The sequence below is a fragment of the Onychostoma macrolepis genome, chromosome 16 (assembly GCF_012432095.1).
Source record: "Onychostoma macrolepis isolate SWU-2019 chromosome 16, ASM1243209v1, whole genome shotgun sequence".
NCBI lineage: Eukaryota > Metazoa > Chordata > Actinopteri > Cypriniformes > Cyprinidae > Onychostoma > Onychostoma macrolepis.
The window spans coordinates 3189785-3207470 of NC_081170.1; the positions used below are offsets into that span (position 1 = coordinate 3189785).

A 17686-nucleotide genomic window follows, 5' to 3' on the forward strand; every position below is an offset into this window, starting at 1 on the left:
GAGTAAAATGTCTATCTAGGTCTCAAATGACAACTTGATATTTTGTCACCTAATGCAATGTCAATGCTTGTCGCAGATAAACAGATATTAATCTACCTGTTTAAACATTGATGTCTCGAGCATTTTGTGTGTTGTAGTGCAGGTCCTCCCCCTGCAGTCGTGTTTGTGGAGGGCTCAGTTTACACTCATACCTGCCCGCCCACAGTAGTGGGATGATCCCGGTGCATCCACGAGCCAAGCGCTCCTCCGGCGCTCAGTTCACAAGCCAGTGAACCAGTGAGACAGCAAACGGAGATTACCGGAGCTTTTACATGTGGATACGGTGCACGGACACACGGTAAGAGCTAATCGAGCACTGGTGAATAATATCCGATCACACAATGTTCATTCAGTGACTTTATTTTAAGGATTGAGTCCTGTCTAAACCGAAGTCGCGTCATTTATTTTGTATAATTCGTGTTCGTCTTGTCATGTGTGTAAACGGCTAAGTTTGAAACTACACTGTTCATTCAATATAAACTGTCATTGATCTTCGTAAAAGATTTTATGATCTTATTTAAATTTTTTAACCGCATTTTAAGTTCAGTTTAAGGACTTGGGGTATGAATCGAAGATTTATCATTTTGTTTTCGGTAGGCTAAATAATTGATATCGATGCACCCTTTAGTTAGGTTCATGTGGATATGCTACTATTTTGTGGCAAAGTACAAATTGTAAGCTCTATGTGTTTTTTATAAGAGCGGTAGCCTAAATGGATAAGGTGAGGTTTTTTCTAAATGAGGAATGGCCATACAGAAACTGTATGGATGGAGTAATGTTGATATTTTTGTAAACGAAACGTTTTGGTGCTTTAATAAATTTGCATACGCATAGTTCATTTTACATTACATTAAATGATTTATTTTATTTTATTCTGTATATGTGTGAATATAGTGTCTGTGATAGCATACCTTCTTTAGTCTGGCTGATCATTTACTTAATGTCATTTTATTTATTTAAAACTGAGTTTTTGAAGATTTAAATCTTATTCTTAAAGGTACAGTGTGCGATTCTTGCGCCTCTAGCGGAAGCAAACCGAATTGCAATAATAATGACTGGTTGAGTCTTAATTCCCATAAATTCGTGTACTCAATTAAACGAAGAACTTACTAGGATGCACCAAATCACTCATACAGTTCAGTTAGGATGCTGACTTAAAAGTCAGCAGCCTATGCAGGGAGTAATGACCAAAACACTACATTTTCAGAGCGGAAATTGTTGATGCACTATGCATGGCCTCTGCTCTCATTTACACTAGACTAGGAAATTATGTAAGTGTATTACCCAAAGTTTACACAGTGCAAGGTTGGTAAATGATTGGGTTGGTGTTGCAGGAAAAGATTTAAACAAAAGAGCCAAGGAAAGGAAAGTGAGGTGACCACATGTGTTTTTGTAAATGCCTAATAAAAATTCCACTAAGCCAAACAGGCACAGTTCTACTGCTAATTAAGTCTTTTCTCAATTTGTATGGATTTACAGTATTAAGTTTCTGGAATTATGTGTAAATGGATGGGTAACGCTCATAACCATCCCCCATTAAAGACCTTACTTAGGTTAGGTGGCAAACCATGCACTAGCTTTCCACAAAGTCAGCAGTATTAACCACTGAGAACCAGTCTAAACACTCAAAAACTAGACCAAACGCAGAGATTTCACCTGTCCTTGAACCATAAGTGAGGTCTCTTCATACTGGTGTATTGTCTTCCAAACCCCAAAATAGGATAAACACGTGTCTGTGGCGGTGTCATCTCTCTGACGCACCGATGCATGTGAAATGTAAACATCAGCATGATGCTCCTCTGCAGCCTGTCCTGTCATTGTGCATGTACATTGAGGTGTAATATCTACTGGCAAACTACAATAAAATCTTTGAAGTATTGCTGAATGCATTAGATCCAGATTATGACCCCAAATATCGCCAGATGTTCGCTCCAAAAGTTACAAGAATGCTTTAATGCACACTTTTTAAGTGTCAGACCAGGCTTTAGGACATTAGCAGATCTGATGTCTGCTATGAATATATGTACAAATAATAATACAATTTATATATTTTATTATATTACATTTTTCATATATACATTTATCTATCGTTTTCATTTTATTTATTTAAATATATATTTATATAATTTTTGATTATTTTATGTAGCTATATATATATATATATATATATATATATATATATATATGTGTGTGTGTGTATATGTGTGTGTGTGAAAGAGAAATTTATTTATTTTATTATTTTAAATAATTTTATTTTATATTTTTCATATATATATATATATATATATATATATATATATATATATATATGAAAAATGGCCAAAAATATTGGCACCCTTGGTAAATATCATCAAAGAAGGCTGTGAAAACTAATCTGCATTGTTAATCCTTTTGATCTTTTATTTAAACAATTCACAAAAATCTAACCTTGCATTGGATAATAAGAATTTAAAATGGGGGGAAATGTCATTATGAAATACATTTTTCTCAAATACACATTGGACACAATTATTGGTACCCCTAGAAATTCTTATGAGTAAAATATCTCTGAAGTATATTCCCATTCATATTCACAATTTTGAGCACTCCAGGGTGATTATGAACATGAAATTATCCAGCCATGGCTTCCTGTTTCACAGAAATATAAATAGGAGGGAAAACAAAGCCCAAATTCCCTTAATCATCCATCATAATGAGAAAAACCAAAGAATATATTTCTGATGTGCAGCAAAAGATAATTGAGCTTCACAAATTAGTGAAGTGGCTTTAAGAAAAGAGCTAGAGCAGTGAAAATTCCCATTTCCACCATCAGAGCAATAATTAAGAATTTCCAATCAACATAAAATGTTAGGAAACTGCCTGGAAGAGGACATGTGTCTATATCGTCCTAATGCACGGTGAGGAGGAGAGTTTGAGTGGCTAAAGACTCTCCAAGGACCACAGCTGGAGAATTGCAGAAAATAGTTGAGTCTCGGGGTCAGAAAACCTTATAAAAACAGCACCTACATCACCACATGTTGCTCATCCAAAAACAAACTCCAGCATATTCAGTTATCAGACACGACTGGAACTTCAAATGGGACTGGCTTCTGTGGTCAGATGAAACTAAAAAATGAGCTTTTTAGCAGCAGACACTCAAGATGGGTTTGGTGAACACAGGGATAAAAAGTACCCCATGTGTACAATGAAATATACTGCTGTATTTTTGATGTTGTATTTCTGCTGGAGGTCCTGGACATCTTGTTTAGACACATGGCATCATGGATTCTATCAAATACCAACAGATAAAAAAATTAATAAGTGACTGACTCTGTTAGAAATCTTATAATGGGCCATGTTTGGATCTTCCATCCGTACAATAATCCAAACACAAACCTCAAAAACAACACAAAGATGGGTCACTGAGCACAAAACCAAGCTTCTGCTGGCCATTCCAGTCCTCTGACCTGAACCCTGTAGAACATGAGTGAACTGAAGAGAAGAAGCAGCAACATGGAGCTGTGAATCTAAAGGGTCTGGAGTGATTCTGGATGAAGGAATGGTCTCTGATCTCTTGTCAGGTGTCTCTAACCTCATCAGGCATTATAGGAGAACATTTAGAGCTGTTAAACTGGCAAATGGAGGTTTCAAAAAGTATTGAATAAAAGGGTGCCGTTAATTGTGGCCAATGTGTATTAGAGAAAAACATTTATTACATAATGACATTTCCCCCATTTTAAATGATTATTATCCAATGAAAGGTTAGATTTTTGTGATTTAAAAAAAAATAAAATATCAAAAGGATTAACAATGCAGATTAATTTTCACAGCCTTCTTTGATGGTATTTACCAAGGGTGTCGATATTTTTGGCCATGACTGTATATATATATATATATATTCATACTTTATATATATATATATATATATATATATAAATATGTGACAGAAATAAATATTTGTTATGTTTTTCTATATATATATATATATATATATATATATATATATATATATATATATATATATATATATATTAATACTAATACATTTACACATTTAATTTTAATTTGATTTTTCTTCTGCGTGTATAAATAATTGTCTCGGTTTTCTATTTTTATTCTGTTTTTTAAATGATATATTTCTAATTTATATTTTTTCTGTCTCTCTTTATGTACGTATATTATTTATATAATAGATCTAGATCTATATTATCAGATCTGTAGCAGACCTGAGCTGTCTGCATCTTTCATCTGAGCTGCTTTGAGATTAATAAATGTGAAAGGACTTATATCAGCACTGGGGCGGACGCTCAAAACACACGAGAAAAGCCCACGGGCTGCATGCAGTGACCTTTGTCAGTTTGTATGCGAGCGGCTGAAGGGATGCCCACGCCGCTCTGGAAGTGAACCCTATGTAGGGAACACGCTTCTCACTATCATCTCGGTGTGACCACATCAGTCTCAAGTGTTTTTATGTGTCCGGGGCGGAAGAGCAACAGCTGTTTTGTTTTATTAAAGCCCAAATGTTGCTCTTCTTTCAGCCGTGTATTTTCTCCTCGAGTGCAATCACGTAAACAATCATTTCCTCCAAAGAAATCATCACAGTGCTAATGCGAGGCTGCATCTAATTAGAGGCTGAAGGTTCCTCAAACTAGTGACATGCATGTCGCTCCCATGTAGTCCTCTAGTCTTTTTCCCTTCATGATTTATTTACTCCCTGCACTATTAATATTAAATGGACAAATCCCGATGCTCACGGGACGTCGGACAGCTGTGGGAGTTGGTCGCTGATAGTCACACGTCTCGTTAATTGTCCTGGGCTCGTCTAGGTAGCGCTGCTGTCCTGCCAGCTCGGATCAGACCTCGCGCTGCCGCCCGGATCTCTCGTGGCACATGAGGGACCTGTAGACATTGTTCTGACAGGGCCGGTAAGCAGTGATCTTTCCCTTTGCTGGGGTGGTGGGGGCGTTGAGGGGAGATTACGGGCTATTTCTGTGGCACTTTGGGCCTGTTTGCGACCAACGAGCCAGACTAGCGGCTAATGAGAGAGGACAGCTGACAGGTTCAGTGGAGGCTGTGAAGCAAGAGGAAATGGCAGCGAATCACGTGGCCTTTTAAGGCAGAAAGCGAGTGATCGAGAGTCTGGCTTTCACTTTATCTTTGAGTTCAGCAGTAGAGGAATAATTCTTTCCAAAATGTAACTTTTTTCATTGTTTACTCACCAATCTGAGATATGAAAGAGCAATATGTGAGCAATAAATAGAGAAAATCTTGATAGAATAAATCATTATTGCTTCTATTTGAATATTTGCATTTATTCGTTTAGCAGGCACTTTTATCCAAAGCAAATCACAAATATAAATACAAGCAATTTATCTTAATTAAAATTAAAAACGTAAATGCATCTTAATTAAAATGAGTAATATATATTTAGTGAGGTCATTTGTTTTAATTATTTATTTGCTTAATTTTATTGTTTTTAACCAGGAAGTAAATAGAACAAGAATATGCTATAAAATAAAAACAAAACATAAAAAACAAAAATACATTATATATATGGTATATTAGGTATATATAGTTATACACTTATATTTATATATATATATATATATATAGGTTATAATAGTTACTTTTTTATTTACATAGAGAAAGAAATTATTTATTAAATTTATTTAACTTATTTAAATATTTGATATGAATAATTATTTAACCAGGAAGTAAATCTAAGGTACGTATAATATAAATAAAATAAAAATAATATTAATAAATTATTATAATTTATATATCACTACTACTACTAATGGTAATAATAATTTATTATAAATTAATAAATAAAAATGAATATATATAATTATATGTTCCTTAAATGTACTTCCTGGTTAAATTAAGGTTAAATAAATTAAAAAAAAAACTCCATCTCTATATATAGTTATATTGATTTGTTAAGTGTTTTTGTGTGGCAGTTGTTGGATTCAGGTCACAATGGATAATCAATGCAATATCGCTAGTAGTGTTTTTGTGTTTGCTGTCATAGAGTGAAAACATGGTCCAGGATTGTTGTGCCACATGACATTTGATGGTTTGATGTTAGACAGGACGACTGGAGGGGTCAGGCGTTCCTCCCCCATCATCCCATCACCCCCGACCCCTTCAACAAGTCACGTTTGTTTGTACCCTTGCCGTTAACACTTGAGTCTGCGGTGACCTTAACATGAGCCTGGCACATCACACTAACAGCCGGACCACAGCAGCTTTATCTGAGGGAACTAGAGGTTGGTTAATGTGTTGACTGGTCAGGCTCCAGAGGAATAAACTGAACTGCTTGTGTTCCCTGAGACCAGATTATGGCAATCAAGTTAAGACTTAACCTTCCAAATGATCCGTAATGTAATCTGATCAGCGTTTGAACAGCTCTTTCTACACACTTGCTCTTTGCTTTAGGCAGTTCATAAAACTCAGTTTTGCGGATTCTTAAAAGGCTGCATGTAGATCAGATTACTTCTCCTTCACATGCCCAGAATATATTAAATTAGTATTTCACGTCAGAGGCCTTTTATTAGGGAACGTTTCCATATGCCAAACATTTGTTATGGGCACAGTAAATAGACCGAACTCCCTGTGCAAACTTTATATGCATAATAAAATCAGGCAGATTTAAAGTTCTGCAATGTGAACATCTTGGATTCAGAAATTAATAATTAAGACAATCTCCAGCAGCAGTCCAAAAGTATATTCGTTTTTATTTTTATTTTAAGATAATTGAAAAAAAAAAAAGAAAAAAAAAAAAAAATATATATATATATATATATATATATATATATAAAAATTTATATATTTTTATTTTATTATTTATAATTTAATATAATTTGTATTATTTATTACATTTTGCAGAAATAATTTAGACAATATCCAGTTGCAGTTCAACCCGAATCTTTTCTAGTAAGACAAAGTTAGCTTCATACTGCATAATGTCAAGGCTTATTCTGACCACAAACTGCTCACTTAGACAAAGATGAGCAGGCATAGGCTAGATATATGTATATCAAATACATATTCACACGCACATATGCATTAGTCCTCAGGAACAGATTTTTAAAGCTCATTCCGGGCACCTCGCCTTTCCTGTCATTGCACACACAAATCTTGTGCATTTGCTCAGGAAAAGCAAGACGTTTCCATGCCCCTTTGTGTTTTTCCTTTACTATAATAGACGTGCATAATCTTTAGCACTTCTCAAGGCAACTCCTTCACTTCCTGCCTGAACTTTCCGGCTCCGAGCCGTGGCTGGAGTCCAGCTCTCATGCTTGGATTAGATGGAGATGCCAGGTCCACATTCATAGGAGGATATTTTGTTTAACTCTGGTGAAATTTATAGCTCTTTATCAGGCCTCTGCAGCGTGAAAAAAAAAAAAAGAACCAAAGCAGTTTATGACGTAACTAACGGAAAATTAGGGTAAAGTCCACTGATGTGATGTGTGAACGCCTTAACACAACATCTTAACCCTGTAAAGCCTGAAATAAATGGAACAGGCAGAACATTTTTGAATCAGAGCAGTTTCTTGAAACTTTAGACAAAATATAAATAAAATCTTTACAAAAAATGCATGTGTGTTTTTTATATCATATTTGATTTATCAAGCTGTTATGGCTCATGATATAGTGAGAATTTAAAGCTACATTTTTGCTTAATGCTTGATTGATAGGTCATTACGCCATTTTTTGTTGTTGTTGTTGCTGTTTAGGACACATTTGCATTTTAACTACAAATTTACATTTATTCATTTAGCAGATGCTTTTATCCAAAGGGCTTGTCACAGACTCAACAATATTCATAGTATACAATGCTATATTTATTACAATGGCATGTGATCTGGTGAATGCCACATAGAAATCTTCTTCAAAAATAAAATAAAATAAATAATTTAAGTTTAGTCATTTTTATTTTATATAATAATTATAAATAATTATGTAAAAAATAATATATATGGACATATTTTTTTTGTTTGTTAAAATCAACATTAAATTTAATGCAGCAAATACACATAAGTTACAATTGAACTACAAATGTACTTTAATTTAAATTTACAGTAATGGAAGTACGTTTTTATTTTTATTTTCTTTATTTACTTTTACTTTTTAAATTCCAATAATGAAAACTTTGAAGGGGAATTGTTTATGAACAGCTCAACCCACTGCAGTTATCAAAATAGCTTTTCAAAAGTCTTTTGGACAATATGTAATTATAATATACAACGTTTTGTCCTCATTTTCTTTTTGCACAACGTAATTTCTTGTTTTATTTAGTTGGATTTCGAGATGAAATATGTTCCTGATCGCTTCCTGAGACTCACCTGACCACATGCGTTTCTGACAACCTGCAAATTTGGTTTAAACAATCAAATCACAAACGTCCCAGACCCCATTTACACCTGCATTCATCCTTGGCCGACTCTGATCAGATCAGCGATATTGTTAATAGCAGGTGTAAATGGTGCCCATTTGTCTGCAGTGGACGCCCATCAAGTCAACAAAGTCTCCGGCTCACATTTGTCACATTTGAATGACAATAGACGCCCACCGGGTCAGTTAAGTGTCCTCCTCATAATTTGGAGAGGGTTTAGGGGGGTCTCTCATGTTTTAAAGAGGTCCCTTGTGACCCGTAGGCCCGTCATACATCAACTGCATAATAGCACTCAGGAGCTCTCTATGCTCAGGAGATCTATGCTACCTCTGCCTTTGTGTCAGTAGAGTGTTTGTGTCTGTTGAGTTTTATTGTCATGTGTTTTCTTTCTCTCTGTTTTTTTTACTAATGAGCCGCAGCATTCAGTCCAGCCTCTTATCTCCACAGCCAGAGGCCTCTATTGTCTGCGCCGATAAATAATGCAGGAGCTGGTCTGTGGTGGACGTCCTGAGCCTTTTGTAGTTTTATATCAGAATCCAACACGGGACCTTTTAATGTAATTAGGCTGCTCAGACTGGGTGGGACAGACACGTTCTGCACTGTTTGCGGGTGCTTTTAATTAGAAGCGTTAAAGTTTTATCAACTGGATGCAATAACTTTCAGTTTAAATTTATGGCACGGACTATAAATAATATGTTTTATTGTCTGGAAATATTACATTATTCCAAAACATTCTAATGGAATGGAATATTTGGAATATTTAACCATTTTAAATTTCGAAATTAAATTTTCTGTTAGACAAAAAACATTGTATTAAAAAGTAAATAGTTTTGCATAGTATTATTATTATTATTGTCTAAAACAAGCAGTGAAGCAATTATATAAATGTAAATAAAATAATTTTATATTATATATAAAATAAGCTATTTATATTAGTTTTATTTATTATTATTATTAGTAGTAGTAGTAAAAATTATTTTTCTTATTAATATATTAATTCATATTATTTAAATTGTTTAAATTATATACAAATAAATCATTTAAATTGTTATTCAAATCTAATTTAATTCATTATTATTTTTTAAATTATATTTGTTTGTTTGTTTTTCTGTTGTGTAAAAGATCAAGGAAATCCACTTTTAAAAAGATTTATTTAAAGTTCAATAAATGCATGATGTTTCAAAATCGCTGAGTAATCATATTAAATAATTGTGATCGCAATAAAATAACCACGATTATGATTTTTTAAATTGAGCAGCCCTACCATGAACGTCATTTAAGGTTTAGTGTCCCAGTAAATGTTGCACAAAAATAAATAAATAAATAAATAACATATGCTGTGCCTGTAACTTTTAAAACTTATAGGCAGTTTGAATCATTTTCTTTCCGTAATATAACATATTTCAGGATATTCAACCATAAATGAGGCCTTTATAATTAGTAAAATGGGTTAAGTTTTTTTGGTTGTGTTGCTACTTTGCATGAAGTCTTCAGTAGATCATGGCTTTAGATGCAGTTTGACAGAAAACATCTGTTTTCTCTCTGACCTTGTTGGACGGCTGTTTTGGCCTCCCCTGCAGGCAGACGGTCTGCCCACCAACTTCACTGAGACGCAAAGACATACCAGCATGAAAGCCAGCGAGATGAGAGGAGGCTGGATTAGCAGGGGTTAATTACAAGCCATCGAGAGCCGCTGCCGTTATGGGGCAGTTCAGCCCTCAAAAGAGAGAGGAGCAAAGGCGACGTTTCATGTCACTAATTTGCCTCTTTAAAGCCAATGAGAGTAATACAGCCCACGGTAAAAGAGCAAATGCTCTGGGTGATGCTGTGAACATGTGAAACAACTATATAGTGATGTGGGACTGTAATGTTTTGAGCATCTGTAGATCAGAAAGTTTCCCTTTTAAAAATCTTTAAAATGTTCAAAATCCAACAACTTAGTTTTATTTCCATATTTTTAGTGTAGTCTCAGACTTTATATTTTAGATGAGTTATGAGCTTGCATAGGATAAATGTCCAATTCACGAACGCAAGTTGATTGATGTGGTTCTTTTGAATGAATCAGTTGAACCGATTCGGACTGAATCAATCACATGAGTCATCTGTGTGAATCAGTCAGACCACTCATTTCTTTATTGAATCATCTCTGATGACTCACTGAATCGCATACAGTTTATAGCACATATCCTCAAAAAGAATTTTGTTATAATAAATGGCTTATTTCATTTTATTTTAATGTTAAGAAAGTAAGTTTTTGGGTTCATTGGTTCTTCAAAAACAAACTCCTGAAGGAAACTTTGTGAATGTGAAGAAATAAATTTACCAGTGTTTTATTCTATCAGTCAGTAAATCTCTCAGAGATGTCGGCATGTTTTAATTCAAGCCTCTGCTCGGCTATTATCTGTCTTAAACACGGTGATCCAGCATTCAAATAGCTTTCACGCTGGTTTGGAAAGATCTATATTAGTTTGGTAATGCATTTACAAGCCAATAATAGCCTTAAGTGTATAGTGATGTAGACAAAGCTAATAATAATGTGCTAATCATGTAACATTGTATTTTGTGCACCATATTTTGATTGCATTAACCTGACGGGTTATCCTGATGATTAGTAATGTGCTTAACACATAGATACTGGCTTATGGGGCTGGAAATATAACTAATATTCACAGTGTATCTCTAATTCTCTTGTAACTTGTATGAGTGGGTTTTAATAGTGTTTTAATAGTTTCTCAGATTTAAACTTAAATGGCAAGAACAGTGTTTGAGTTAGTTTCATTTATTGCCATGAGTCTGTTAAAAATATCTGTTTTAATGAATCAGTTCAAAACTTTGATTTGCATTGTCACTCAAACATGTTTACGGTTGACCCTGCATGGCTTTATTAATGTATTATAATGTTTTAGTAAAATATAGTATGTTAAATATTATTATTATTATGCATTGCACATAAATGAGTCTTTAGAAGTTGTTTTTTTTTTTACCAAATTTCGAGTCTGGCTGGTTCATCTAATAAAAACAGTTAACGTATATTTGAAATATCATCAAACCAAAAGGCTGAAAAATAAAAGGCTGTTTTAGCTGTACTGCTTAGTCCAACTGGCTAAACAAGTGGTGTTTTCTGAGATCTGACCCCCTGTTGCTCACTTCTTTTCTGAAAGTCCCTAAATCCAGATCCATCTCATGCTCAACACCTGTTCAGAATTCTTTCCCGGAACTTTCCCAAACAATGGCTGCTTTTCCCGGACTGTCTGACATCTGGAAAATGTTGCAGTTCTCCTTTTGACTGGATTTATAGCGAAGGGCTTCAGAGGGGGTCGAGGTACTTCAGAGGTGCTGTAGTTGTATGGCAGAAAGTCATCTTAAATAAGTGCATTGTTCTTTTATGTTATGGATCTTTTTTCTCCTTCAGATTTGTCTTTGCAGTTGATTTTTATTTTCCACTTTAAGTCTGACTATTGAGAAAAGTAGAGCTTGCAATTTAGAAGCACACACCTGTTTTTAGTTGCAGTAAACAACTGCTCTTCATAGTGAAACTGGCAAACAAAGCACAGTTCTGCAGTTATTCGCGTTTACTAGGTCACAGGGACATAATCACTTGAAAATGCTGTGTATTGTCTTTTTTCCCTGTGAGGGAGTACAAAAATAGCGCTTTGATGCGTCATGTTTCGAATGTCTTCCTTTTCAGAATCAACCATGCAGTCAAAATTGTTTTAAGCTATTCTTTGAGCTGTTAGTGCTATTCTAAATGCACTAAAACCACAGAGAGTCTTAAAAACCGCTCCAGTGTGTTCAAAATTAAAAGCAGCAAATGGTCCTATGTCTTAAAGGAAATGTTTTTTATAAGCTGATTTTGGGGTCTCTAAAATATGGACGCAGTCATGCATTATTTAGCAAAGCCCTCAAGGAATGCAAATGTGGCGTGTGGGTTAAGCTAATGCTGATGGTGAAGGCCATTACCTCTGCAGTCTGAATGCACATGGTCACAGTTTCCCTTAATAGACTTTCTAAATGCATCTGAGGGTAAATGGGCAAAATTCCATGTGTAAAATTCAGCGTCAATCCAGACTATGTCATGTATTATGCATATTCATTCAAAGCTAAAATGCACTAAATTTGTGCAGGACAGCACATTTGCACGAGTGAACTGTTATTTAGGACTAGTTTAATAGGCGAGCGCTGTGAAGTCAACTCGGTCCATGAATAAGCTAATGCCACTGCCTGTGGCCCCAGACATGAATTTCTGCCAACTCCATCGGCTCACAAAAAGCTACAGGGACTTCTGTTCGTGCTGCCATATGGCCTACGCCTTGGGAGATTGGCTCTCCCTTGAGAAATGCTAAAAAGTCTTAACTTTGTCTCTACCGTTTTTGTTTTCACAGGGCTCCAGGTATAGAAGGAGAAGGACAGGACCTCTGTCTATCAAACTCTGAAGTGCCCCGGTGCCAGCTGTATAGGTCAACCCAACCGTAACGCCACAGGACAATAGGAGCCCAACCCAAAGACGGCTATCAAAAAGCAAATAATCAAGCTCATTAGCTCTCTTACCCAAAGACGACCTTCTCTGAAAAGATCAACAGAAGAAAGGAACTAAACAAGGAGGGAAAAAAGGCACTGGCAGCTATTTCTGATGCTCTGTGGTGAAGAGAACATCTCATTTGGGATTTAAGGATTGCGGAAAAAGGATTTCCCCATGCCCTGCCCGTTTATCCCAATGCCTGTATAAATATTGCATGGAGATATCGAATCGTCCCTTTTCCAAAAGCGCCCAGTAAAGAGACTAATTATAGCAAATCCTAACAGCCAGTCTGTTGCTTAAACCTCTCAGATTCTCAGAATGCCTAAAAATCTATATTCATAGGGGTCCTATAATTGGATCCCTAAAATTCAGAGACACGTCAGATCTTGAAGAAGCATCAAACCAGTGGTTTCATCTCCAGAGAGTTTCCTTGTCTTTTTTGGGGCAAGGCAGCTGCTTTGTCCTTTCTATTTGGATGCATTTTTCCAGAACTCCAAAATGAAGCCCTTAACTCCCATTGGTTCACCTTCTCCGCTGCGGCTCCTAAACAAGGGGCCCGATTACCTGCGTAGGCAGATGGATGCCGGAAGCAGGGGTCGTTCCGTCAGTGCCGTAGAGCGACTGGAAGCCGACAAGGCAAAGTACGTCAAGAGTCAACAGGTCATCAACACAAAGCAGGAGCCCGTGTTAGTTCCCTGTGCGACCCCTCCACCGGTGCCCCGTCGCAATTTCACAGTGTCCACTCCTTCAACGCCCATTCTCCCGCCTCGAAATCAAACGCTGCCTTTCTCTGCACCGCTGTTCTCACGGGATGAAAATGAGGACGACTGCAGGAAAGAGAACTGTCAGAACGAAACCGATGTGGAAACCAAGAATCGCAACAATGCAACCAAGCCTCCCGTACCTTCTCCAAGAACTCCAACCATTGCTCCATTAGTTGCTCCGCATAGTGCGCCAATAATGCGCAGGAGCAACGGCAAGCGCATGCTGCGTCCAGACTCCCTGGTTATTTACAGACAAAAGAAAGAGTGCAAGAGTCCCAGCGGAGGTGGAGAAAATGGCAACGGCAACTTAGAGGTCAAGGGATACAGCTTCGTACGACGGCTCTTCCAGGGATCCATGCGTGAAAAGAGCGGTGGGAATGAGGCTCAAAAAATGGTGATAAATGAGGAGAAGGCTTCTTCCTCTCGAGACGGGGATTCGCGAATGTCTTGGTCCAATGATAAAGACACTGTCGATGGAGGGAATGAGACCAGACGATCGAGCAAATCCGAGCGAGAGCACTCAATGCCCGAGACGCAAAACGACAACACTGGTTTTCAGGAGAAGCATTCGAAGAACTGCACGATCAACAGTTTACAAAACGGCACGCGGAACACCAACAATAACGACATGGACCCATGGAAGCCAGTCGTTCCTTGGATGCCATCCAATTTGAAACGCTCCAAGTCAGAATTGCGACTACGCTGTTCGCTTGCCATGTCTGAGCAGGAACGCTTCTTCGACTACTGTGGATTGGACCTGGATATGGTGGAAAGGCTCGGACCGGAGAATTTTCTAAATGGGGCGAGTTCAGTCGACACGCTCTCGCTGCTACTGAGGAGCGTCAAAGGCGGCGGCTCGGAGCCCAGTGAGTTTTCCCGACACTCCGGTGAAGGGCTTTTCCAGGAGGAGCTTGCCGAGCAGATCCCTACAGGTGTGTCCATTATCGAGAGAAATGCACGGGTCATAAAGTGGCTCTACGGTTGCAGGAACGCAGCCCAGGAGGGTCCTAAAGAGTCTACTGTTTGATTATCACGGTAACTAAACCCGAGACTTTCTGGAGCCTTGTTCCAATCTGGAAAACTATGCTGTATTTATTTCACATGAGACATTGTATTTAAGAGATTTGTTTGGCTTTTCACAGCCAGTACGAGAACATTCATGGTATTTTGTGTAAGTCACATATGAAGCTGCAAACCGACACTTCCTTTCATGACCTACACTGTGGCTTTGTCGAAATCGCCCCCTATACTCTCATTCACTATTCCCAAGATTAGTTTACTAGCATAGTCCACTCGAAGGAGTGGATGAAAACAAATGAGTGAATTTGGACACTGAATGTGGCTGTGGACTCGGAAATTCATTTGCCTCATTTCTCACATTGCATGGCTATTCTGTATTATTACGGTGCATTATGGGACTGAATAATGTCCACTACGGTTTCAGACCAGTGCACTATAGAGTGTAGGGGGGCGATTATGATGTATATTTAGCGATGTCACCTCCTGTTCTCTGTAAATATAAAGAGTCATGAGTCCGTCCTGTTACTTCTGTTCAGAAACGAGTGTTATTTGTTGAGCGTAACTTAAAGAACGTGTCATCCGATGAATAATTTAACATTGAAAACCACTAAGCTTTTTCTCTGGGGCTGGGAAACCGATGCATGAGTGTTAAATGAACCATGTGTACCTCATTTCCCAACTGTCCCAGTTTAGTTTGTGTGTTGCCTTTTTTCCTTAAACGCAGGCGTTGGAACAAACACACAGAGGACCCCTGTGGGGATATAAATGCACTGAATTGGAGAAAGAGGCGGAGTGAGAGCTGTATGTACTGCTATGAAACGTATTTTTAACACTGAGTGTATGCAAAGAAAAATGCAGGGCCTTAAAAACAACCTGATTTTGAGTTTCATTAACTTATGCCAAAGAAATGTGCTGCGTACTGATGTACAATATGTTCCAAACCCTATCGAGCCGCCTTGAGAGAATGACGTTCACAGAGTTTGATATTAGCATGTTTCTAAGCTAATAACTTGGGAAATATTGGGTGAACAGCATGTTTTTATTAATATTGTTGGGAAGGTTACTTTGGAAATGTAATAAGTTACAGATTACAATTTACCCTATGTAAAATGTAGTGTAACAATTACTTTATTAATGTTACTGATTACATTTGATTACTTTTTGAGTACTAAATTTCTAATGAATATTTTCTACTGTTAATCATTCTGAAACATTTAAAGAAGGCAGGGTTAACCTTATAGTACTCAACACTGATTACTGTCAGACTGTCAAAATCCTTCTTCACTAGAATTAATTTAATTTTAAAGTACAGCCACCACAAAATAACTTCAGATCACTCTGAGGTTAAATACAGATTTAAAATCATAACAAGAATCCATTTAATAGCTATGAAACTGTTTTTGAAATCAAATCTTTGCATGACAGGAGACACTAGAATCTAACAACGTCTTGTAAAAACATAAATAAAGCACACACATAAACCCAAATAGGAAATAAAACAGTTATCAAATAAGCATGTGTCCTAAACTCCTGAAGCATTTGGTGTCTCATATTTTAGAGCAGTCAATGCATTTTAAGAATTCAATCAAATCTGTATGTGTGTGTGAAAATATTCATATGTAACCTGCTTTGTAATCGTTACCATTTTCATAAGTAACTATAATTGAATTACACATTTTTTCTCAGTAACTGTAACAGGCTACATTTCTTTTGTAATTAAATTACGTAATTTCTTTACATGTAACTAGTAACTCCCCAACATTGAATATAGTTATATTTTTATCCATCTTTGATATTTTTTCCCTGTGCATTTTAGAATTGCCTTTTTTGGAAAGCATGCATGACGTGCAAATTTGATTTTGCCAAAACTCTATTGTACAAGGCATTGTAATTTTGCTCTAAACAGCTAATATTCATTTCTGAAGGGGACCAAAGATAAAATTTTAAGAATCATAGATAAACCAGCTGCTCACTAGGGTTTGGAACAACTATTAATTTACCCAAACTGTATTTTACCAATACCTACAACATGCAAATTGCAAATTGCTCAATTTCATTACCACATTTGTGAAACTGCATCTATGGGTGTTTACTTTGATTACTGTGATGATAAATTATGTTTTTTGGATAATTTGTCCACAACACAAATGACAGTTCCTGTGCCGAAGCATTCTTCAGTACGCACTTGATCATGCTGTTTCTGTGTTTAACTCACAAAAGTACAGCGTTTAGCAAAGTAGAGGAAGACGTAACAGTGAGAGACCTGCCGGGCGAACACACACTCCCAGTGTGGGAGACGCTGATGTGTTTTCATACTGAAAGAGACCTTTGAAAGCTCCTCCCATCTGAACGCATCAATCAGACACTGTTTCTCCTTTGTCGTAATGAATCGCCCCGGTCAGAGGCATTAATCAGGCTCTATAATACCACTGATAAATGAAGCAAAGGTCCGCTGTGGCATGCACAGGTCAGACTGCGGCCTGCAGAGAAAGAACTGTGATCTTTCCTTTCAAACGCTTCATCCCCAACGTCCAAGATGCATACAGTCTTCCAGAGCACCCGAAATCTCTCTCTTGCATGTTTACAGTCTATCTGTATATGTTTCTATAAAGAAGAATTTAGATTTCAACCCAAAGAGAAATATTACAGAGAAAGTCCTAATAAAATCCTATTTCTGAACAACTGTATGCATTTGTGTTTTGTGTCAATATAATCATGTTTTTGAGTGTATGCAAAGAAAACTGTGTTTGCTGCTTAATATTTTTGTGGAAACCATGATACATTCAAAAGTTTGATTATTAAAAAATAATACTTTTATTCAGCAAGGACACATAAAATTAATAAAAAGTGACAGTAAAGACATTTATAATGATACAAAAGATTTCTTATTCGAATAATTACTGTTCTTTTGAACTTTCTATTCATCAAAGAATCCTGAAAAATAAAATGTATCATGGTTTCCACAGA

The 17686-nt window shown here is 36.6% G+C and overlaps 1 protein-coding gene across 1 annotated transcript; it reads left to right on the forward strand.

Annotated features, from left to right (window-relative positions):
* Positions 1-214: 214 nt before the first annotated feature.
* On the forward strand, positions 215-17390 carry fam110d (family with sequence similarity 110 member D). The gene is made up of 2 exons (XM_058745782.1): positions 215-337; positions 12799-17390. Exon 2 carries the CDS (start codon positions 13434-13436, stop codon positions 14724-14726), a length of 1293 nt encoding a protein of 430 aa, XP_058601765.1. The 5' UTR covers positions 215-337; positions 12799-13433; the 3' UTR covers positions 14727-17390.
* The last annotated feature ends 296 nt before the right edge of the window (positions 17391-17686 follow it).

Coding starts and splice junctions, on each gene's coding strand:
- fam110d (XM_058745782.1), top strand. CDS start 13,434: ATGAAGCCCTTAACTCCCATTGGTTCACCTTCTCCGCTGCGGCTCCTA.